Source organism: Lampetra planeri, chromosome 42 (assembly GCF_965212315.1).
Source record: "Lampetra planeri chromosome 42, kcLamPlan1.2.h2, whole genome shotgun sequence".
Taxonomy (NCBI): domain Eukaryota; kingdom Metazoa; phylum Chordata; class Hyperoartia; order Petromyzontiformes; family Petromyzontidae; genus Lampetra; species Lampetra planeri.
The window spans coordinates 221,158-245,278 of record NC_136148.1 but is presented as its reverse complement, the minus strand read 5'-3'; the positions used below and the strand labels follow the sequence as shown (position 1 = coordinate 245,278).

Below are 24,121 nucleotides of genomic sequence, written 5' to 3'. Positions count from 1 at the left end.
CAGGCTCATCGGGAACAGACAGTCACTGCATCGCGCGCTTTCAGATGCACTTCTGCGGCCGTCTGGAACGCTCTTCCTTCGGATATTCGGAAGCCACTGGAGCTATGCACTTTTAACTCTAGATTGAAAACTCATTAATTTAGAACTGCTTTTTGAGTTTAGTTTGGTGCCCTTCCCCCGAACCTCCGATTAGCACGGTTGGCTACGTACGGTGTATATGTAGGTCGTGGTATGGAACCCGTTAACTCGGAGGTGCTGGCTTAATTATACATAGGTGCCATGGTGGCGAGATGTTAACTACTTCGCCTGGTATACAGGTCGTGGGTTCAATCCCGACCCTGACGCATGTATATTTGGAGTTTTCGTGTCTCTCTCCCCGTGGTCACGTGGATTTTTCTCTGGGTCCTTTGGTTTTTCCCTTCACGTTTAGAATCAACGTGCGTTTCGGCTATGGGGCCGCTATAAATTTCCACACGAGAAGCCACTTCATCGGGCTATCATTTGTGGCCAGGTCGCTTCTGACAAAAGAACTATACAGCTCAGTTTTTAGTTTTAGTTCATATGACCCAGGCACGCCGAGCCACCTCCTCGCACGCGAAGAACATTTCACAAATCTTATTCGACGGAACCTATTCTGGAACCGTCTTGACGACTGCGCTGACGAGGGAAACGGGGATGGAACGGAGAGTCCCATTATCACCCCGGGGCCGCTCGCTTCGGAACGTAATTAGACCTCCCCAAACACGCGGACGCCTCTTCCCCTTTTAGCCTGCAGAGTGTCGGGCGACTGTTGTAGGGGAGCTCCTGTTAACGCCTGCGCAGGCCCCCGGGGGAGACGGCGGGTCACCATCACCCGCACCCCGCCCGCTGTTTGATTCTCTCTCTCTCTCTTGCTCCCTCCCTCTCGTGGGCCGATATTCGCACTCGGCACCGCACTATCATTCATGTCTTGTAACTTACAAATCAATGTTTTGTTGTCGTTTCCACCCTCCATCTGCCCCCCACCACCCTCACCCCCCAACCCCTCACAATTTGACCTCGATCGTGGTATCGGTGTCGCGTCACGAGGCGAAGAATTCTCTCTGAAGTCTCGCGGAGCGGCGCGACCCTTCCTCGTGCAGAGGACGGTTCCACGGAAGTGGATGTCGCAGAGCTGCCTGCGAGACGCGCCTCCTCAGAGTGACCTCTACCCCACACATCAGTTGGGCGGCACTCTGCCGCCCGCGCTGCCACACGAGATCCATGGGAACTCGCACCGTGTAATCGCGGGGCGCCTGCCCTCGATTCAAACCCAGGACATCTCAACGGCGACGGCTCAGCGCTCTGACCTCTGGAACCCGTAGCCGGACACCTTCACCGGGTTCTCGTTTTACGCTGAGCAAACCTCGGGGAGGGCCAGCCCAGATCTGGAAACCACTCGTACACTTCAATCCACGGTGGGCAAATGAAACCTCCCACTTAAGATCGCTGTGTGACCATCGCATTGCGTTGGCCACACTCCAAGCCGTCGTCCTCTCCTCCTCAATAGGTTCTCGCTCACAGCACCTGCCCCGGACAGGCGACACGTGGTGGCGGGTGTGTGCAGGGCGAACGGTTGCTCCCTCTCTTTCTCCCCGTGCTGCGGTGTTGTTTGCCGTCTCTCTCTCTAGGAGCGGCGTCGCTGGGAGAGATGGGGCCGGACCCCCCCGCGGGCTGCGAGGGAGTCTATCGCGGCATGGGCGCGTGCCTCCTCCGCTTCGGGGAGCAGGTCAACCGGCTGTTGGAGCAGGGCGTGAAGACGTGGCCCGGGGAGCGCAGCGTCTGCACGTGCGGAGCGCACTGACAACCACCTCGCGCTACACACACACACCTCCACAACAACAACAACAACCGCCGTTCGTCACTACGTGGCGGTGACGTCACCTCGTGGCTTGTGCCAGGCAATGTGGACGTTGAGGCCACGTGAAGTGTCGAATGCCTGCCGGCAGAAGGTCACGGGGCAGACCCAGGTGCCACGGGTCGACTGACTGAGATGACTGGCCAATGCACCACCTGTGCCCCCTACTGTGCCAACTTGCTGTGCTTTAGCCACTCGGCGCTCCGCTCGTTGTTGTGAGCGTCGCTCCTCTGCCCTCCGTTGTTGTTGGACGGCGACTGCCTCCAACTGCCCAGTAACGTCCTTCACGAGCCTCCTCCACTGAGGCCTATCTTGACACCGCTGGTACAGTCATCGGCAAGTCCACTCAGCTCCACATCCTCTTGTACCACATCACTCCATCTCTTCTCTAGCCCGTGCCGTGCCCGTTTATCCCCCTCTATCCGGCCGAACAAAAGCTACATCATGGGACCTCCTTTGCCAGTACCAAAATATACTAATAGTGTTTTTCCCCCCTTTTTCTGGCAACAAAAGGTGTCAGTTTTGTTGCCAGAAAAAGGGGGAAAACCCCTATTAGTACGAACAAAAGCTGTTTAGGCATGCGGTGGCTGGGCATGCGAGCTACATGACCCAGGCAACGCAGCTTTGCCTGCCGGAGGAGCTCACCGACGGGACTTTGTCCAGATATTTCAAGGATTTGTGAGCTCCTCAAACAATCTAGCCTGGTTAAACCCAGGATGGATCGTAGGCAGGCCAACCTAAATGTTTCTAAATGGCGAAGATGTTCAATTAGGAGGATCCACGTTTCGCAAGCGTAGAGTAGGGAGGGCATTACGGTGGGCGAGAAGTTCAAGTTCATTTATTAGGTATAGCCCTGTGAGCCATTCGGCTCTTGAATCGGGTGCCTATACCGCAACAAACAAAAAACAAAAAACATCTTAAAGTGAATATGTGACTGAGTGCAAACAGAAAATCCAAGAAAAAACTGCAAAATATTGCAGAAAAAACACCGTTACACACCAACGCTGTGTGCAAAAATCCCAGTGGGATGCAAGTCAAACAACCAACAACAACCACAAGATAACTTAGATTAAGGCCATCAGTCTAACTCTGTACTACAACAAACAAACATGGCTAAACCAATACACTTTTCGAAATCACCAAAATAAAGTCATGAAAGCAATGAAACAGTGATCATAGGAACTGTGACGGAATTTTCACAATAAATGCCATAAACAACATGTACTACCAAACTCTGCAGCCATAGCTGGCTGCATGAGTCACTCCACAACAGCAAGAGCATCAATCGGAGTATTATAATTTTTCAATGCACCTTTAAGATCAGCACGCGAAATCAAAACACAAGTCGTACTTTGTAGGGTGGCCAGCACCGCGCCCGGCCGCCTTTGTCTCCCCAGCGCTGATGTTTACACACCGCACTAGGTACTCATTGGAGGCTGAGTCGACCTAGGGGGGTCCCAGGACCGGTTCAGATAATTAGGAAATCGAACTCGGGTCGCCGGGTTCGTAGCGCAGTGCGCTAACCGCTACACTATACCACTCTTACCCACACACACACGTATCGCACATTTATCACGTGGTCCCCTCTGGAGCTTTGGGCCTTGGGAACAAATATTCCATTTGTCCCATCCACCCCCCCCCCCCCATTAAACCAGCACTGCTGGAGATCACCCAGCCCCAATGCTCGAACCCAGCGCTAACCGCTACACCATGGCTCCACACACACACACAACACACGCAACACACACACAACACACGCAACACACACACAACACACACCACACACACCACACACAACACACACTACACACAGACAACACACACTACACATACAACACGCTACACAGAACACACACAACACACGCAACACACACAACACACGCTACACACACAACACACACACAACACACACTACACAGAGACAACACACACTACACATACAACACACCCTACACATACAACACGCTACACAGAACACACACAACACACGCTACACACACAACACACACTACACACAGACAACACACACTACACATACAACACACTACACAGAACACACACAACACACGCTACACACACAACACACACTACACACAGACAACACACACTACACATACAACACACTACACAGAACACACACAACACACGCTACACACACAACACACACTACACACAGACAACACACACTACACATACAACACACTACACAGAACACACACAACACACGCTACACACACAACACACACAACACACAGACAACACACACTACACATACAACATACTACACAGAACACACAGAACACACGCTACACACACAACACACACAACACACAGACAACACACACTACACATACAACACACTACACAGAACACACACAACACACGCTACACACACAACACACACAACACACAGACAACACACACTACACATACAACACACTACACAGAACACACACAACACACGCTACACACACAACACACACAACACACAGACAACACACACTACACATACAACACACTACACAGAACACACACAACACACGCTACACACACAACACACACTACACACAGACAACACACACTACACATACAACACACTACACAGAACACACACAACACACGCGCATACAAAGTGCTCGCCCGCAAATGAACCACGATACCGTCCGTAGCTTTGCTGATCGCCGCCAAGGAGCCATAAGCCACCAGTCACGGGACTCAACTCATTGTCCTCGCAGCAGCAGCAGCGGCAGCGGTGGTGGTGGCGGCTTTTGGCTGTGAACCGTCGAACAAAGACGGCGGTCACCGCTGCGTCGCGCACCGATTACAGACGCGCTTCTAGGGCCGTCTGGAACGTTCTTCCCTCCGATATTCGGACGCCACTAGAGCTGTGCAATTTTAACGCATCATCTCGATTGACCAACTCATTTCTTTGGAACTGATTTTTGTGTTTAGTTTGTTGTCCTTTCCCCGCACCTCCGATTAGCACGGGTTGGTACGTCCAGTGCGAAAGAATTTCAACAGACACACGTTCAAATCCAACAACAGACAGAGATGCTCCGCATTGCATTAAGCAGACTGCTTGGGGGCAAGCGCCGTTGAGCGACCGGCACCGAAATGAAGGCCGGCACGGCACACGAGGCCGGTGGGTGGCCAACATCGCACCAGGGAGCTAATTTGAGGCTGAGTCGACCTAGGCGAGCGCTTGCGCTAATCGTGCATTCGAGAGCAAGCGGAGTGAGGCACCTGAGAGGCGCTGACCCATAGCCCCGACACAGCCACGCGACGAGCCTCCTGAGAGAGGCGGTACCCAGGGCTTGAACCCATGCGGCAACCCATCAGTGCTGCCTTAGTTGCCCTGACATGGCCATTCAGAGTTGGCCGAGAGACAAGCAGTCCCCTCCAGGGCTCGTGGTTAGCTCGTGGACGCTGCCGTGCTGCGATGGCGAGCACCGGGCCGGTCAGCCACAGGTCGCCAGTTTAATCTCCCGGCCCCGCAGCTGGAACAGTGGGCATCTGTTTTTGTTGTGTTCCCCCTCCCCCCATCCCACTTCTCTCTGTCCGCCCAGGAGTAGAAATTGGTGCACCACGGCCAGGCGATTGGCAGGCCGTGTATGGTCGGGTAAAGTGTGGGCAATCAAACTATTCCAGGGCGTCTTGTCAATGTGGACGAGCGGTAGGCCAACATCTCTAACGCTCCCTACAGTGGAAGTCCTTCCGCCAGCAGTGACGCGGGCAGGACATTGCAGGGCTGTGCCTTTAACCGCGGTGGCGAGATGTTAACTACCTCGCCTGGTATACAGGAGGTCATGGGGTCGATCCCGATACTGACGCCTGCTGATGTATATTTGGAGTTTGCGTGTCTCTCTCCCCGTGGTTGCGTGGATTTTTCTCCGGGTCCTCCGGGTTTTCCCCTCCACATTTAGAATCGACATCACCACGCGTTTAAAGTGTTTGACTGCTAGACACGTGATGATAAGCCCACTTCGTTGAACCGCTATCATTTGTGAGAGCCAAGTCGCTTCTGAAAAACAAAGTGCTTCACAGTATAGCGCAGTGGGCCTTACCTGGTACGAAAAAAGTTAGTTTGGTTTTAACCAGCGCTGGTAGCCAGCCTTGACTCAGCGTTCTAGCCACGGGCATCAAGCACGTACGGCCTGGGTCACCCCTTGTCACCTGCAGGCTTCGGGGTTTGCGGCACCGCTTCCATTGTCAGTCGTCCCCCCCCTCCACTCCGGGGGGGTCAGAGCGAGCCACTGACGAGGCCTCGCCTGAGCCGAGTACCCCAGTGACGTGGTAACGACATCATCAGCACAGTGGGTGGTGGTGGTCGTGGTGGTGGTGGTCGTGGTGGTGGTAGTCGTGGTGGTCGTGGTGGTGGTGGTCGTGGTGCTGGTGGTCGTGGTGCTGGTGGTGGTCGTGGTGTTGGTGGTGGTCGTGGTGGTGGTGGTCGTAGTGGTGGTGGTCGTGGTGGTGGTCGTGGTGGTCGTGGTGGTGGTGGTGTCGTGGTGCTGGTGGTGGTCGTGGTGCTGGTGGTGGTCGTGGTGCTGGTGGTGGTCGTGGTGCTGGTGCTGTTTTAATATCGCGGCTCCTCTTGACATCGTCGTGACGCTCACGGTCTCGAACATTGAACGCTGCAGGGCGCTCCGCCTTCACAAAATGCAGCCACCACAGCTCCGTAGCAGTTACCTTTTTGCGACATTACGTAACCGCTCTAATTAAATACAAACAAAACGTGGAAGGTGAACGAAAGCATTTTCATGCAAAATTAATTTAAACCGCGTTTTAAATAATTGTCGTTTTTTTGCGCTTTTGTTGAAAACAAATCTCATGGTGGTTGCCAAGGCCCCCCCCAACTCGTAGCTTTGGTCACCAGGGGGGGGGGGAGGGGGGTAAAGGCACCCGTGCTCCCACGCTCGTTCCGCGACTGCGAGCACTGCTTGGCATACCCCCCCCCCGTCCCTTTCCAAATTAACACGGAGAGAGGCTGTTCGTGAATAAATAACCGAAGGGCGTTCCGAGGTGCAGGGTCGTCGTGCGACGGGAAATGAACGCGAGCAATGCTACTGGCGGCAAGATTCAAAGCCTGCGGTCCGCTCCTTACGTATGCAGCGCGCGCGCGTTCGGGGTGGCGGTTGAGAAATTAGGAAATGCATTTTTAAAACGCACCCGCCACCCAACGCGTCTTCCGCCCGGGCTGAAAGCTTCAAACGCTCGGCGATTGGGAGCGGTGGTGACGAGCCCCCCCCCCCCCCCCACTTTGTGCGCGAGTTGTTACTTCGAGATCTGGTGCGGAGAGACAGGAGAGCCGCGGGGTGAGCATCGGGAATGATTGCTCGAGGGCCCACTTAATGAAGATGGTGCGACGTGGAGTACAGGTTCAAGGATGTCCTGGTGGAGATCATCTCAAAGGGGGTGGGGGTCTAAGCGAGTCGATTCGAGACGCGTGGATTTTTCTCCGGGTCCTCCTCCGGATTTTCCCTCCACATTTAGTGTTTGGCTGTTTTACATTTTCACGCGATGAGTCACTTCGTTGAGATATTATTTGTGGCCAGGTCGCATCTGAAAAAGAGCCGTATAGCTCAGTGGACCTTACCCAGTAAAATAAATAAAAAAAATATTTCGTTTTCAGACGCTACCAGAGACAGAAGTCAGTTGTCTGTAGACCACATTATACAGAGAGCATGGCCCGTTGATAATAATATAATCATCAGTGGGTTTTTTATTCAGCAGCGGCGTTTATGCCACCTGCACCTCACAACTCTGCACGGTCCTCAACACGTGGAGATTGCGGTGTTAACACTCAGCCATTTACGGGGCGGGGGGCCGCACGGTATCCCACTTGTCTGTACCGCCTTCTCCTGACAAGCCAGGGCACAGCGACGTCGATTGCCCGCGTCGAAGGGAGTTTCGCAACATGTTCGTGATCCACCAACCTTCGCCTCCGCAGGACCGGACGACACCACCCGTAGGCGACTGTTGTTGAGAGGCCCCGTCAGAGACTGGTCTGTTAGCCACACGTCGTCCTCGTGCTGTGGCCAGAGCCCAGGCCAGAGACCGGATATACTGGGCAGCTGTGTGAAGGAGCTTTATAGCTCCGTCAGAATACTCCAGGATACATTTACGAAGTCTGATTTTGGTCTATTAGTCACAGGAGTCTGATTGTCTGTATCAGTGTTCTTTATTGGTGGCCTTGAGTACGGCCCCTGACAATACACAAATAGTGAACCCCCCCAGCCCATCATCGCGCTGTCAAACTCCCAATGGCCCTCGCGCTGATGATGACGACGATGCAATCAGTGAAGAACGCTGAACCGAGAGTCCGGGTCAGGGACGGGTCTGTTGGTCTCCTGTGTAAACACGATGCACGCAGTGACTGGTCTCTCGGCCTCTCGTCACAAACAACTAAAATGTTGACCTATGTTGCTGTCAACAAATGTTGACCTATATGTTGCTAACAACAAATGTTGACCTATGTTGCTAACAACAAATGTTGCCTATGCTACTAACATGCTGACCGTATGTTGTATGACGCTAACAACAAATGTTAACCTATGTTGCTAACAGCAACAAATGTTAATCGTACGTTGTGAACAAATGTTGATCGTATGTTGCTAAACCAACAAATGTTGACCTACATCATGGGGCCTCCTTTGCCAGTACCAAACTTTGAGAATAGGTTTTCCCCTTTTTCTGGCAACAAAACAGTTGTGTTAAGATGTTAAAACACCAAACTGAAACATTTTACAAGGAATCATGTCTGCATTAAACACAATACTTGTGGTCAGAATGCAAACAAAAAAAGATACTCTGATAATAAATGCATTGTCCTTGAAACTGATTGGTCCACACCAGAGACAGCTTTCTTTTGAGCCTAGTATCAAAACGGTGTTGGACCAGAGGAAACAAGAAAAGTTGACCGTGGGTTGCTAACGACAAATGCCATCGTGAGTGTTGGAGTAGAGCTAGCAGACTGCAACTCAGGGCTCGGGGTAAACAGCGGTAACAAGTTTGACGAGGGGAATGATTAAAGCGCGCACGGTGCTTCACATTTGCCGGGTGGGGGGTCCATTTGGTAAGCGACGGGAGGTGCTGACAGCGCCAGTTGTGGGATCGCAGGCGAAGGGCAGAACGCAATTACGCCGACGGAAGTACACATTGCAGAATGACGGAGAGAGGGAAAACGAACGAGAAATCCGATAATGTGGCTTTTTTTAACGCACAACCCACGGCATTGTGCAACAGCAGCAGCAGCGGAACATTTGTCCTGAAGTGAAAGGTGTTTTTTTTTTATATGAGATTAAAACGCTTTTTTTACCATAACAGAAGGTCGGAAATGAAGGGCTGATTTGGAAACGAGAGCGTTGCCGGTGCTTTAAGCACCGAACACATGGATAGTAATCACGCGAATCACACGCGTAGGGCGCAGGGAGGAGGCAGGGAGTTGGATTCTGAGCAGAATCAACGTCTGACGGACGCTTGAGATATTTCGTAATCAAGCGAGAGAGGGTGGAGAGAACGAGTGTGGCACGACGTGCCGCAGCTGTTGCTGCTCTCTGTGTATCTGCGGCAGTGGCGGGAGTGGCAATTTGAACCATGTGACCGCGTTCCGGAAGGAATCGAGGATTCATGTTTGAAACATTATTCTACTCACAGAGAGACCCACATTCGAGCACAGAGACCCACAGATACACACAGACCAACAAACAGACAGATAGACCCACAGATACACACAGAGACCAAGAGACATGCATGAAAACTCACATACACTCAGAGACCCACAGATACACACAGAGACCCACAAACACACACAGAGACCCACAGACACACACATAAAGAGACCCACAGACACACACAGAGACCCACAAACACACACAGAGACCCACAGACACACACAGAGACCCGCAGACACACACAGAGACCCACAGACACACACAGAGACCCACAGACACACACAGAGACCCACACACACACACATAAAGAGATCCACACACACACATCGAGACGCGCAGACACACACAGAGACCCACAGACACACACAGAGACCCACAGACACACACATAAAGAGACCCACAGACACACACAGAGACCCACAAACACACACAGAGATCCACAGACACACATCGAGACCCGCAGACACACACAGAGACCCACAGACACACACAGAGATCCACAGACACACACGAAGACCCACAAACACACATAGAGACTCACATACACAGAGACCCGCAGACACACACAGAGACCCACAGACACACACAGATACCCACAAACACACACAGAGACTCACAGACACAGAGACCCACAGACACACACAGAGATCCAGTCACACACAGAGACACAAACACGGAGAGAAATCCCCCCCCATTAATTTCTTCCTATTTCCAGCCCTGATCTGCGGTAAGACATTCTGTGGGGAGCTGCGTTAGAATTGTGGCAACCCGAGTTCGATTCCTGCTCACGTTCAACATCAGTGATGATCTAAAACGGAGTTTCTGGTGCGGTGTGTAAACATCAGCAGTAGTCGGCCGTGGTGCTGGCCACTCACTCCTCTGTGTGTTGTGCTCGCATTCATCGGTGCTCGCTAACAGCACTTGCCCCAACGGTCGGCAAAGGCTATACCTACGGGGGGTCGTTGTCTTTTTGGCAAAGCATTTGAAGCAAAACGAGCCTCAAAAAACGTAGCGGCATTTTATTGTTCTGGTGAAGTTTGTGAAATGATTACCCACGGTGGGGATGCTGCCGTTGGTGTAAATGGTTCGGACACTGGGTGTAAGTGTGCTGAACTTCTTTCGCACTCTACGAAGCGAACCTGCTAATCGGAGGTGCGACAGAAGGACAACAAACTAAACACAAAAAACAGTTCTAAAGAAATTAGTTTGTCAATGTAGATGATTTTAATAAAGTGCATTGTTCCAGTGGCTTCCTATTATCGGAAGGACGAGCATTCCAGACGGCCGCAGAAGCGCATCTGAAAGCGCGCACGATGCAGTGACCGTTTTTGTTCGATGGCCAGCCAAATAAATGTGTTGCAATCCTGAGGTCACAGGGTTGGACCCCCCCGGTGTGACAGTTGGAACAGCGGTGTTAAGCTTCTTAAATCCCTCCACCTTCTGTCCAGCCAACAGTACGAGTGAGTCGATCGGCGGGTCGCATGCGGCGGAGTAGAAGCGTGGGCACTCTACCACGCCTTCCGAGAGGTCTGGCCGGCATGCAAGAGTCGGGAAAATACCCAAACATGAAGGGGGCTGTCTGTAAAGCTCACCCGAGGGGAGGTCCCTTCCCACCAGCAGTGGCGTGAGCTAAGGCCTTGCAGGGGCTGCGCCTGTGCCTTTAGTGCACGTGGCGGAAGGAAGCGATCGCAGGGAATTACCAAATGTGGTTTTCAGTGCCTTTATCAACGGGGTGTTCGAGTGGACGGAAAACAAACAAAATACTAGACGCTCGATCAGCCCGAAGGTGTTTTATTCTATTATTATATTTTTATTAAAAACAATATGAAAGTGTTTTTTTCTTTTCTTCAGCCGATGTTTGAATGGAATAGCAGCGTAAAAAATGGATCTGAGATACGGGCATGAATCTGCGATGGAAGCCGGGGGAAATTAAAAGTTGTTTTTAGAGAAGTCACTGTGGGCGGACGGTAAAACGCGTTTCTTTCATATTTTACACGATTTCTTCTTCCTCGTGTCAGCTCCGAGAGCCCCGTTCGGAGGAGAGGTTGCCGTTCATTGCGAACGAGCTCGCCACGGTGGCTAGGAGATGTTAACTACCTCGCCTGGTATGCAGGAGGTCGTGGGTTCGATCCAGACCCTGACGCCTGCTGCTGCTGTATATTTTGAGTTTTCGTGTCTCTCTCTCCCCGTGGCCACGTGGTCCACTGGTCTGTCCCTCCACATTTAGAATCAACGCGCGTTTCGAGTATTTGGCTGGAATACATTCCACGTGATAATCCACTTCCTTGAGTTATCATTTATGGCCAGATCGCTTCCGAATAAGATCTATGTAGCTCATGGAGCCTTACCTGGTAAAATAGAAAATATTTTAGTTTAGAATGAACGCCGTTATTAAAACAACAGCAAACATCGTGGGTACGAGAGGGGCTGGAGAGACACCATCTCACCGCACTGCACCGTAAAGCGGGGACAATCAATCATCCGTCAAATAATTCATTTAATCCGATTTCTCCCCTTCGGGAACATTACGGGATAAGCAAATATAAAATGGGCTTCATAAAAAAAAACAAAAATCTAAAATATAGCGACCTCTTCTTAGATTAACCCTGACCCCAGAGGTTCGTGAGGTGGCCGGGTGGCTCAGAGGTCAGAGGTCAGAGCGCTGAGCCGACACCGCTGAGAGCCTGGGTTCGAGTCCAGGCAGTTGCCTGTGATTAAACGAGGGTTTATTGAGTGTAGTGACCTGACGGGTCTTGGCTCGATCACCCGTCAGATGTACTTGATTCTGCACTTAATGTTGCTAACATACAGCTCTGACAACTAAAAAGATGTCTTGGGATGCACGTGTCTCTGCTGCAGGGACTGTGAGAAGGTGCTACTCTCTCACGTGTGACTCTCAGAAGTAGCTCTGCGGTATCCGCTTCCGCTCCGACACTCAACGCCCACTCGCAGCTTCGCCGCCGACCATCCACCCCTAAATCTCACTCGGCTAACCGACGATCCAGCCAATCGGCGGCCAATCATCAGCATCTCGCTCGCAACACCGCAGTCCTGCGGCCGCGTGAACCGTGGCCGGGCCAGGGCCGCTCACACGCGTCCCGTTCTCCGCACTCCGTTTGCCCCTCCCCACCGGCAGCTACTGGGACGAGTACCACGAGTGCAAGGCGGAGGTGCTCACCGACTGCCCGCCGGACGCTGCGCGGAAGCTCACGCTGCTCCAGCAGGAGCTGGACCGCATCAACGGCCCCGGCGGCCTCTTCCAGCTGTGCCACGTGCCCGCCGCCAACGCCGGGGCCGCCACGGCCACCGCGGCGTCGGCCGCCGCCGCGTCCGCCCGCCTCGTTCTCGCCATCGCCGCCGCCGCCGTCGTCGTCCTGAACCGCGAGTGGTTGTGAGGGGACGGCGCCCCCCAATCCACCCTCCCCGGGCGAGACTCGGCGGCGTCCCGAAGTTCCGGTACACGCGCGAGCCACCACCACCCCCACCCGCCCTGTCCCACCCACCCGGGCCGACGAAACGTGTACCTCTTTTTCCACTGCACAACCGAGCCGTGCCGGTGCCACGTTGTGTGTGTGTGTCTTTTTCCCCCCACTACCGAAGCCGATCCGAGGCGCACCACTGACGTCGCGCGCAACTAGCAAGTCGAGACACATGTAGGGGAAGCGATGGCGCTTCTTCCTCACGGTTCCACCGACTGACTTCACGCACGACGAGCGTGGCATCATTAGCTTCACGCCTCGCACCGCTTGCCCCCCCCCCCCCCCCCCCCCCCGAGTCGTAATCAGATGTTTTGTGAGGTACAATTTGTTTCTGGCTCGCACGCCAAATAGCCAGTGTGGAAAAAAAAATCAATACCCGTACCCATGTGGGTGGCATCTCAAAGTTGCGATTCGCATGTGGCCGTTTTTCACTGTGGCGACCGTGAGTTTTACGGACGACGTCGCTCGGTTGCCATCTCATCACTGGGGCGGATCGCTCCTCTCTCTACCTTTGTGGTGGACCCACCAGGGCTGGCTCTCGCGATAATGGCAAGACCAAAGGATGCGGGCCTGCCCCCCCCCACCCCCCCCCCCTCTTGTTGGTGTTCAGTCGTCGACGTTGAAAGCAGCTCTGAAAGCAATGCCTGGAGATGTGTCGAGGGGCCATTCAACATCGGGGAGCGCTGGGATGAGAATGTGTAGTTTGCCGCCCTCCCAACTGCCGAGCGTGCAGCAGCTGGAGTTGGCACCGTGTCTCGTGTCTCGCCGTTTAGCGCGCATCTCATGTATTGATGACAAGAGTGAGATAGCGCCATTGGCTCGTCGGTTGGCTAATCACGAACTGCTCATATCTTTATTATAATCGTCATCTTCTTAACTAACTCAGAAAACCATTGTACAAAAATTCATCACGCAAAAAATTAGATACCAAAACTTTTATTTGGAAGTTCGTTTCATCAACTTGCAAGTTAAAAATAAAAAATGGTTTTATATTTTTGTCCCAAAATTATGGAGTGCTCCATAATGTGCGGGCGGAAGAAGAACACACTAAACACAAAAGCAGCTCTAAAGAAGAATTTTCAATTTAAATAAAAAAAAGTGGCTTCCAAGTAAATAATAGACCGACTGCTTCCTGAGAGATATATCCGGATTTGGTCTTCAGTGCGAAAGGTGGCAACTCGAGTCGTCGCCCAATGCCTATGTCATCTCGTCCAGACATTTTTTGCACAAAATATTTGCTCAGTCACACGGGTAAAATGTTGGGTGACAACTTTCCCTGTGTCACCCTGTGCCACCCTGGCTCATCTGTAAAGGTCAACATGTCAGTACCGATCGGAGTATCTGGCTTTGGCCTTTGACCGCTCGTAAGCTTGTGCAAATCCACTATTTGACATTTTAATTGATTGACCAAAGCCGTTTAAATTCAGCCAGCGGTGGCCGGGGAAAGGCCACAAATCGCGCTTACATTTGGGAACCCGGCGTAGCCACGCATGGCTCGAACTCGCATTGTGGGCAGCCACTTCAGTCGCCTCCACTTGCCCGTGTAACTCCACGTGGCCCTTGTCTCCCCCAGCGAAACAGAGGCAATAGATCTCAACGGGCTCTCACCTGGAGAAATACAGCGCGCCCATTGATAATCAGCGCGTGGATCTGGTGTGGGGGGGGGGGTGTTTGACGATAACAGCACAGCGTGCCGGGGGTAAGCGAATTAACGAGTGCTTTTCTCATCCCATTCCCACACACATTCCCTCCACCCCCACATTAATCATCGTTATTTACTTCCAACGTGCAGGTTACTTTTAAATTAGTTACTTCTATGAATTATGCAGGTGTGGGTGTTTGTTTTTTAAACAGCATTACTTGAGGTGCTCTCCTAATGGAGTGGACCTGCAAATGGGCGCTGGGTTCAATTCTAGGTAAAGTCAGCCGAATGAGATGTCACCCCCCCTCCTCACCCCCGCATTTGTCACAATTAATTGTAGCGGTGGATTGCGTTACATTGTAATACTTATGCAAATTTATTCAGTTTATAATTAACAATTCGGCACCGCTCTTCGACATGTTTGTGGGTTGAACCCCGCGTTGATGTTCGGCGCAGTGTCCCTCGCTGCGCTCTGAACTCCCGGCACGTGGAGCGAAGGGAAGCTCCCAACGGCAGGTGGAGCGAAATGTCGGACGTCGTGCCGTTTGCAGGTCCGGAGAGAGCAATATGGCAGCAGCATAACCACAAACATCTTCATGGTAGCCGACCACGTGAAGTATGATGCAGTTGCGTTATGGGAAGCATCGTCATTGCAGAATCCCTTTAGAGCACGTCTGCCGGAGCGATGTAACGATGAAGTGGGCTCGTGTGCGGGAGCGAGATGGATTGTTGCTTGGCGTGGCCACGATTGATAGACACGGCTTGGGGTGGTCTTCATCCAGCAGTGGATTAATGATTGCTCATCATGACGACGATGGCGAGCACCTATGAAGGCCGGAACGGCACACGAGGTGGTGGGTGGTCAGCACCACGCCCGGCCGCCTTTGTCTACCCAGTGGCCATGTTTCCACACCATACCAGGTAATCATTTGAGGCTGAGTCGACCAAGGGGAGGCCCAGTACAGATAATCGAATTCGGGTCACCGGGTTCGTAGCGCAGCGCGCTAACTGCTACACTACCACTTTTACACACACACATACATTTTTTACACGGTCCCCTCTGGAGTTTTAGGCTTTGGGAACAAATATTCCATTTGTCCTCCCCCCCCTCCATAAACCCAGCCCTGCTGGAGATCACCCAGCCCCAGGGCTCGAACCCAGCGGTACCACCGCAGCGCCGCAAACTCCGACGCGTGCCTTTGCAGTGAGCAACACAAACTCGGGCAAAGCCCCCGGGCCTCGTCAGGAGATTCCGTGAGCCGAGCGCTCTCACGGTGAGCCGCTAAATGAGGCGCATTAGCACCGCCGTTAATTGCCAACCCCCCCTCGCTCCCTCGTGCCCTCGATCGCCCGGCGCGCCCCCTAATTGACGCTCGTTGAGGCCGGTTTGGGGTCGTCGATCCACGCCGTGCCGTGCCACGCCGTGCCGTGCCACGCCACGTCTTTCCACGCCGTGCCACTGCCGCCAATCCCAGTGCAGAATCCTCCATCGTTCTACTCCAGCCCTCTGCCAAACGGCGCTGTCCTTTGGCTCAGACGAGTGTGGGGCGGACACTGGCTACCATCGGCGGCGCTGAGCCGGAGTGTGGGGGGGGGGGGGTACGCAGGCAGATGTAGGCCAGCGACCCGCTGGCTGTGCTTCCACGCACTCTCCTGCGTGACCGTGGGAGTCGGAGCACGCGTCGCCCATGCAAAGTGCTGCAGCGCAGAGCTCGGGCGACCTGTCCCAAGAGCCATTGCTCACGCTGCTGAACTCGTGGAAAGGGGAGGGGGGGTTAATCACCGGGTCCGTCGAGGACCCGTCGTGTTCAGCTGAGGGCCGAGGCAGCGGCACGGCCCATCGGGAGATGGAGCGATGCCCAGTGGAGGCGGGAGATGCGTGGGAGCCTCGGTGAGGCCTCGGGCTGTCATCTCCCTCGCTTCCTCAAAAATCAAATTGTGTTCTGTCACCGGCCCAATTGATGGATGGAGCCGCTGAGAGATTTTGTTACATTTGAAAATTAATCTACTTTTTTTCTTCCTGCCGTGCCACCATTTCCAGCATGCATGAGCCGTCTGGGTGGCTGAGTGGGCTCATCAGGAGACACAATGAGCCGGCACCGCTGAGGTCCTGGGCTTGACTCCGGGTTTCGGCCGCCAATGATTAAATCAACTGTTCGTAGTCTGAATATGTATTTGTTCCGGAGGAATCCGATGAGCTATGAAGCTATTTTTCACAGTGTCCAGTAGGGGCGGGTAACAGCGTTACAACAACAACACACACAACCATGATAGTGCAAAGTACAAGAACGGTAAAACAAAGCACCCAAAAAACATACAAATAAAACTAAACCATCGCCATCCTAGCAGGCCAAAGCCCACTGAGGTACAAATTATAGCTCAACAAAGTGGGCCTTCACGTGGAGATCCACAGCAGTAAAATAATCTTAATGCATCTTTATAAATGTGGAGGGAATAACCCGGAGGGAGCCGATGGTTTGAGCCCAGTCACCAACGATTGCACAACAACAAAACGTCGACGTCGAAGTGTCTCCCTGCTGAAACTGGCAATGAATGAAGTTGGTCCTCCATCGAGTCAGTGGTGGCAATTCCACATTCTTATAAAGGGGATGTTAATTTGTTCAACCGTCATTCACTGTCGATTTCCCACAAAAAATATCTTAATTGTATTCACCCTCGAGAGGTGATGGGTTATGTTGATGGCCAAATTAAAATATGAACTTAATTAAAGGCAAAACTGAACAACGAGTCCACGCGTTTAAGTCTTCAAGACTCTCGGAGCAAGCGTTGTTAGCGAGCCCCTCTTAGCAGACGCCGCATACGCACGAGAAGAAGAACAACAACCACCACCACCGTTCACCACGAAGTGGCGGTCACGTCACCATGGCGCTTGTGCCATGCTAGGTGCACTTACTTCGCGGCCACGTGAAGTGTCGAAGGCCCGCTGACAGAAGGTCACGGAGCAGGTTCCGAGGTGGCGAGATGGTAACTACCTGGCCTGTTTTACAGGAGTTTGTGGGTTCGATCCCGACCCTGGCGCCTGCATATTTGGAGTTGGCGTGTCTCTCTCTCTCCCCGTGGTCGTGTGGATTTTTCTCTGGATCCTTCGGGTTTCCCTCCACATTTAGAAACACAACTTTAGATTATTTGGCTGCTGTGAACTTCCACATGATAAGCTACTTCGCTGAGCTCTCATTTGTGATAGGCAGGTCGCCTATCTACATAACTCAGTGGGTCTTATCTGGTAAAATACAAAATAAAGTTTAATAGACCCAGGTGGTGCAATGGGTTGACTGATTGAGATGACTGTCAGATGCCACCTGGGGTGCCCCCCTTATTTGAGCACACACGCCGCAAAAAGGATAAGTTTGCGTGAGAGACTTCACCTGCAGAGCTATGAGGTGGCCAGCAGGTACAGCAAGTAGGTTGTCGACCGAACCGGAACGGACTGTTGCGCGTTTGTGCCGCGGGGGGGTTTTGTCCGGAGAAGTGCCGCGACCTCCCCTACATGCAGAACCCTCGTGGACAATAAAGTGGGCGACCATCCCAAGGCAGGGCCCCCCTCTCTGAAAGTGTGTCCTGAGATTCGGCGAAGCGTGAATGAATGAATACATTATTAGTAACGTAAATGTTATTTTTAGTAACATTAATATAAACACGGCAGACAGCAAACAAAACAACCTCTCTCATATAGCAGCAATCCGCGAGGTGTTTACTCATCTCATATCTGTCATCAATAAAATTTTATAATGATCATTATTACATTTTAACCGCAGGTAATTTGTCATATTTGGCATTTGGGCTGTCACGGAAATGTCACGTAATCTCTCAAAGCGGTACCAAAAGGGTCTTTAACGTCGCCGTTGCGGGCACCCAATTGCTCTTCGGTAATTCCCAGCAAATATTTTGGTGTATTTAACGCTCAACTGTATTTGTACATCGGCATTAGATATGTGAATGCACGCGCGCGCAGCTGCGTAATGTTGAGTTGTAACAATGCCCACCCACCGCCATGAGACCATCTGTTGTAAATTCTAATGATGTATTGCACAACTTATGGGCATTGCGGGGAAAAAGAAAAAAATTCGCATGATTTTTTTGTATATTGCATAAATCAGCGCGCTGTTCCCCGCGCACATTAATCCTTTTGGCTTTTAATTCGCAGCTTGAATTTAAATGAAATAATCACGGCTGATATTAGGGTGCGGCGGAGGTGATGGATGAGGCCGGTGACTGTGGACGTTTAACTCGTGCGCTGCCCAGCGCGAGCTCCGCAAACTCCCTGTCATCATCATCCTGTGATTATCATCCTGTCATCATTATCATCCTGTGATCATCATTCTGTCATCATCATCATTTTGTCATCATCATCATCATCCTGTCATCACCATCATCATCCTGTCATCATCATCACCATCATCATCATCCTGTGATCATCATTCTGTCATCATCATCCTGTGATCATCATCCCGTCATCATCCTGTCATCATCACCATCATCGTCCCGTCATCATCATCATAATCAGTATCATCATCATCGTCCAACCATCATCATTGTCCCAAATCACTCCACTGCTGGATGAAGGCCTCGCCAAGCCGTCGCCGTCTCTCACGATCTTGCAATGCAACAATCGACCCACAAGCTCCACCCGAGTTGATCTCGTGGCTCCATCTCCGTAGTGGACATCCTAAATAATCGTCATAGTCATCATCATTGTTATAAACAACAATAATAATAATATAATCATCATCATCTCGCAGGGGTTTCTAAAACATAAACTGCTTTGGTCATGTTGCACCACGTGGTAAAAACATGTCAGTGATCTTTGTTGGATTTATCAAGAATATCCTGGACCCTGCCATAGAAATGTGAAATCTCGCATCTGCCATCGAGGGGTGATGCGTCTCATGCTCCGTTGTGCACAGACACAGTTGTATGAATATAAATATAATTAATAAATCAACAATAAATGACTTTGTTCATTTTGTAGATAAATTATCTGAGAGTGAATATTTAATGGTATGCGTTAATGTGAATGCAAAAGTAAATGAATGAATAATTAAACAAACCAATAAAATATTAACCAATTAAATATCATTAAATGTAAGGGAATATTGTGGAATCTATGAATGACTTAATGGCCTCAAAAATAAATAAATGAATTCGTAACATTAGCGCAGCTAGTCCCTACTACAGTTCGTCAATCGGCAGGGCGCACGTGGTGGGATAAAGTGTGGGTACTCCACCTCTTCCGATACGTCAGCGTGGAAGAGTAGGCCAAATACCACTCTAGAGGGGGCACTCTCAAGCTCCCTCTGGTGGAGGCCCTTCCGCCAGCAGTGGCACGAGCAGGAAATTTCAAGCCTGCACCTTTACCTACCACATTAACTATTTAATAACTAATCAAATAGCAAAATTTATTTAAAAAAAATAACAACCCAGAGCATGCTTTAAAAATTCAGCGGGTTTGCCTGCGAACGAGTGGGCGCATAAATATTTGAACAAACGCTTTACAATTAAAGTTGATGCAATAATTGAATGACTATGTAAAATAAACAAAAAATGCCCAGGGAGCAAATGGAGAAATCAATGGAATGAACAAGTCTGTTCATAGATTAATGCTCTCCCCGTTAATTAATTCAGGAACAAAGTTGCCGCGTGTTCGTCTTTCATTTGGCTGCGCCAAGTGCGCGTCTCTTGCAACTCCACGTCCACCTCGGAAGGCCGAAGGAGAGGTCGCGGTGGGGGGGGGGGTGAGAGGAGGCTGCAGCGCATTGCAGACCAGATGCTCCTCTGGTCAGAGTAGAGTTGCTTTCGGCTATACAATAGCGCGCATCGCGTTGTTTTCACAGCACGAATTGGATATATAACGCGATGAATGTATTGGGGGAGCACATTTGTTTATAATGTGGATGCTAACTGGATATGACGCGATTTGTAGGAATAGGCGGTTCTACGGCTGCCTCGGCGTAGCGTCACGCGAGGCATTGGGATGCTGCTGGATGCTTATAGATGGTTCCCACGCGCCGCAGTCTTTGTTCAGCCTGCGTAAGCATCGCATGTGTTATCGCGCACTGTGCTTTACCAAATATTATCAAACTATAAAATACAGCGGTTATAAAAAGAACACTTAAAAATCAACAATCGCATAACAAATGTTCATGAAAAATATCAAGTTATGTTGGTGTTTTAGAAAACTACCCCCTAACCCCTTCGTTCCCATTGAATCAATGGTTATTATAACGCGATTTTTCCATAACGCGGTGTTGTTCAGACACGCAACTATCGCCCTGTAGGAGAACAGACTGCGCATGTAATTCTACGATCGTTTATTGCGGGGACGTGCGGTCGGTGGCTCTGGGCTGTGATCCGCAACTTTGGTATTGAGGATTGGTGGATCGCACCGAGATCTGTGCTCGCCTCACCAACACGCGCTGCCTTCCAAAGCGGCCAAGAGGCGGCAGTGCAGCAAGTGGGTTTGTGAATCCGTCTGCGTGGACCTTTGCAGTGTTGTCCCCTCTTGTGCACAGCAGGTTTTCTCCAGGTTCTTTTTCATCATCATCATCATCATCTCACACAAATTGCTCCTGGATGGAATTGGGCCGAACATCCTGATGCAGGAGTCGCCTGGAAAAGCGCTCTTGAGACGAGGTGACGTTCTCGTGGCGAAGTTTATAAAACAGAATTTAAAAAACCCCACCACACGACCTATATTCAATCGTAAATAGTATCCCTTCTTCATATTCACGAATACTTAGAATCCCCAGAAAAATATAAACATGATTAATTTCTCCCAATAGCGGCCCCATTAACCTGGGAAGGACAGTGTTTAATCCACTGCTAGGTGACGGATGAGAGTTATTATACTTCATCGCACTGGTCAGTGCGGATTGGTGAATGACCTGGGGGGGTGGAAGGGGGAAGGGGGAGGGGGGGAAGAGGGGGAGGGGGGGAAGGGGGAGAGGGGAGGAAAGGGGAGGGGAGGAAGGGGAGGAAGGGGAGGGGGTGCAGGACTGCTCCAGATATCACTCAAAAGAGCTGTGGGCTGTGGCCAGGAATTAAACTCGCAACCTCCGATTAGCACGGTTGGCTACGTACGGTGCGAAAGAAGTTGAACATACGCACATACATACAATCTCGGTTCAGTGGGTTCACAGCGTAGGGTACTAATCACTGTGAATTATGGGTAATGCTATGTGTAAATAAACAGCTAATGGGGTTTGTTTTTTTATTGCCAAAGTAAAATAGCGTTTAATCCATCACACACTCGCGTCCCCGGATCGATGGGACCAGTAGGCGTTTAATCCGGCGAGCCCTGCACCAAATCGGAGGAGTTTTTTCCGCTTGGTGTGATTTTTGCGTGTCGTGCGGCACCGGTGTCCGACGTTCCGTTCCCAGCACACGGAAGCAAAACGTCGGACACGATACCGCGCAGCGCGAGGCACGACCCGAAAGCACCATGGGGGAGGGGGGGGAGATGGGGGGGAGCAAACGGCTCGACCACGAAACCCCGCGCAGTGACTTTGAGTCCCTCTCATTTGTCCCACCCCACCCTGCTCACGAATGGCGATTGTCCGGTACATCCGCTCATCACCTCGTGGCGCTTTACTTAATCAGGCTGTGTGCCCTGCTGCTGATGAGGCTTAGTGAAGTCCTCTCCGATACAGGGGATTTCCGCGTTGAAACAAAACTACGCTTGGGAGGAAAAAGGGGGCCTGTTTTTTTTCCTTTCCAATGTTGAAGGTACAGGCGCAACCCTGCAACGTCGTGCTCATGCCACTGCTGGTGGAAGGGCCTTCACTCGAGGGAGCTCTAGCGGACACCTATCGAGTGGTATCCCACGCTGGCCAGACGTTGTTTAAGAGGTGGAAGTACCCACACTTTACCCCACGAAGCGCGAACTGACGATTGGCCGTGGCGTGCCCATTGTGTAGAGGAGAGAAAGGCAGTGGGAGGTGGGGGGGTTTAAGAAACTCGCCCCCACCCTTCTACGGGCCGCACGGGGAGATGGAATCGAGCCGCGAAATGTGTGGATCGCAACTCCGCAGTGCGCCGGCCACAACGCCACGGCGGTGGCAGCGTCCCATCATCTGAGCGGCGGGTTTCATTATAATTGATTACATTTTTGTCGTCACGCGCGTGTGTATATACACTCTGTGTAATCTGTGCGCGTGTGTGTGTATACACACGCGCGCACAGATTACACAGAGTACACAAGCACCGTGCGGCTGTGGCGAGTTTATGAAATTATTTTGCATTAATTTCTTCTCTTGCCGGGCGCCCCTCGTGCACCCTCACGGCGTGCAGGGGAGCTCCCCTCTCCTCTCTCTCCTCCCTCTCTCCTCTCTCTCTCTCCCCCTCTCCCACTCAGAGCAAGGAGCAAGCTCCGGGATTTACGACGGAGCTCGGTTTTGATTTCGCGGCTTAATTCCGTTTCTGGCATCCTCCACGCTACGTCAGTTTCCTAATTCGGCAAGAGTCAACGTTGACATTGACTTCTGTATAAACGCCGCATAATCCCCATCACCAACTGCCAATTAAAATTACGAAAATATATATTTTTGTACGGCAACAAGAACATGAGTGTCAAATGTGTACAACGTGCGACAAATATTAAGAGTTACAATTGCTAACCGTGTACATTAGTTATTATCATCTGTTATGGAGAGAGCGAGTTTAAAATGCGTGTGGGTTGGGGAAAACGTGGATAACCTCTAAAGGAACATCTGCGCCGGTTTAAAAAAATCAGACTGGCCTGCCTACGATCCATGCTGGGTTTAACCAGACTGGATTACGTGAGACTTTGACAGATGCTTGAAATATCTGCACACATTCCCATTAGTGAGCTCCTCTGCGTCGCCGTGGTCATGTCGCCTGCATGCCCAGCGACCGAAGTAGCTTCTGGTTGGCCGGATAGAGGGGGCTGGAGAAGAGTTGGGCTGATGTGGTAAAGAAGGACGTGGAGCTGATCGGACTTGCCGATGACTGCTACCAGCAGCGTCAAGATCGGCCTCTGTGGAGGAGGTTCGTGAAGGAACCTCCTCCACAGCGGAGGGCGGAGGAGCGATGCTCGCAACAATGAGCGGAGCGCCGGGCGTTGCAGAAAGTTGACACAGTGGGCAGTATGGGTGGTGCATCGGCCAGTCATCTCAGTCAAGTCCAACCATGGCACCTGGGTCTGTTCCGTGACATTGCCAGCGGGCCTTCGACACTTCACGTGGCACGAGCACCGTTGTGACGTCTCCGCCACTTCGTGGTGAACGGCGGTTGTTGTTGTTGGGAGTTGTCGTAGGGGGAGCGGTAGTGTAGTGACTTGGCACACTGCGCTATGAACGCGGGGATCCAAGTTCATTTCCGGCTAACAGACACAATCGGTGACGATTATTTGAACTGGTCGGGAGTCTTGGAGTGGCCTTCGTCTAGCAGTGGACTGGGCCGTAAACTGCAGCCCAGC

General features: G+C 51.7%; 1 protein-coding gene across 1 annotated transcript in view; it reads left to right on the top strand.

Moving 5' to 3' along the window:
• Nucleotides 1-16,562, top strand: part of LOC144732227 (uncharacterized) — a 33,239-nt gene extending 16,677 nt beyond the window's left edge. The window contains exons 3-7 of the mRNA XM_078613626.1: nucleotides 1,650-1,806; nucleotides 12,683-12,937; nucleotides 15,124-15,218; nucleotides 16,143-16,252; nucleotides 16,338-16,562. Coding sequence (XP_078469752.1) covers nucleotides 1,650-1,806; nucleotides 12,683-12,937; nucleotides 15,124-15,218; nucleotides 16,143-16,252; nucleotides 16,338-16,562 — 842 coding nt within the window. The remainder of the gene's footprint in view (nucleotides 1-1,649; nucleotides 1,807-12,682; nucleotides 12,938-15,123; nucleotides 15,219-16,142; nucleotides 16,253-16,337) is intronic.
• The last annotated feature ends 7,559 nt before the right edge of the window (nucleotides 16,563-24,121 follow it).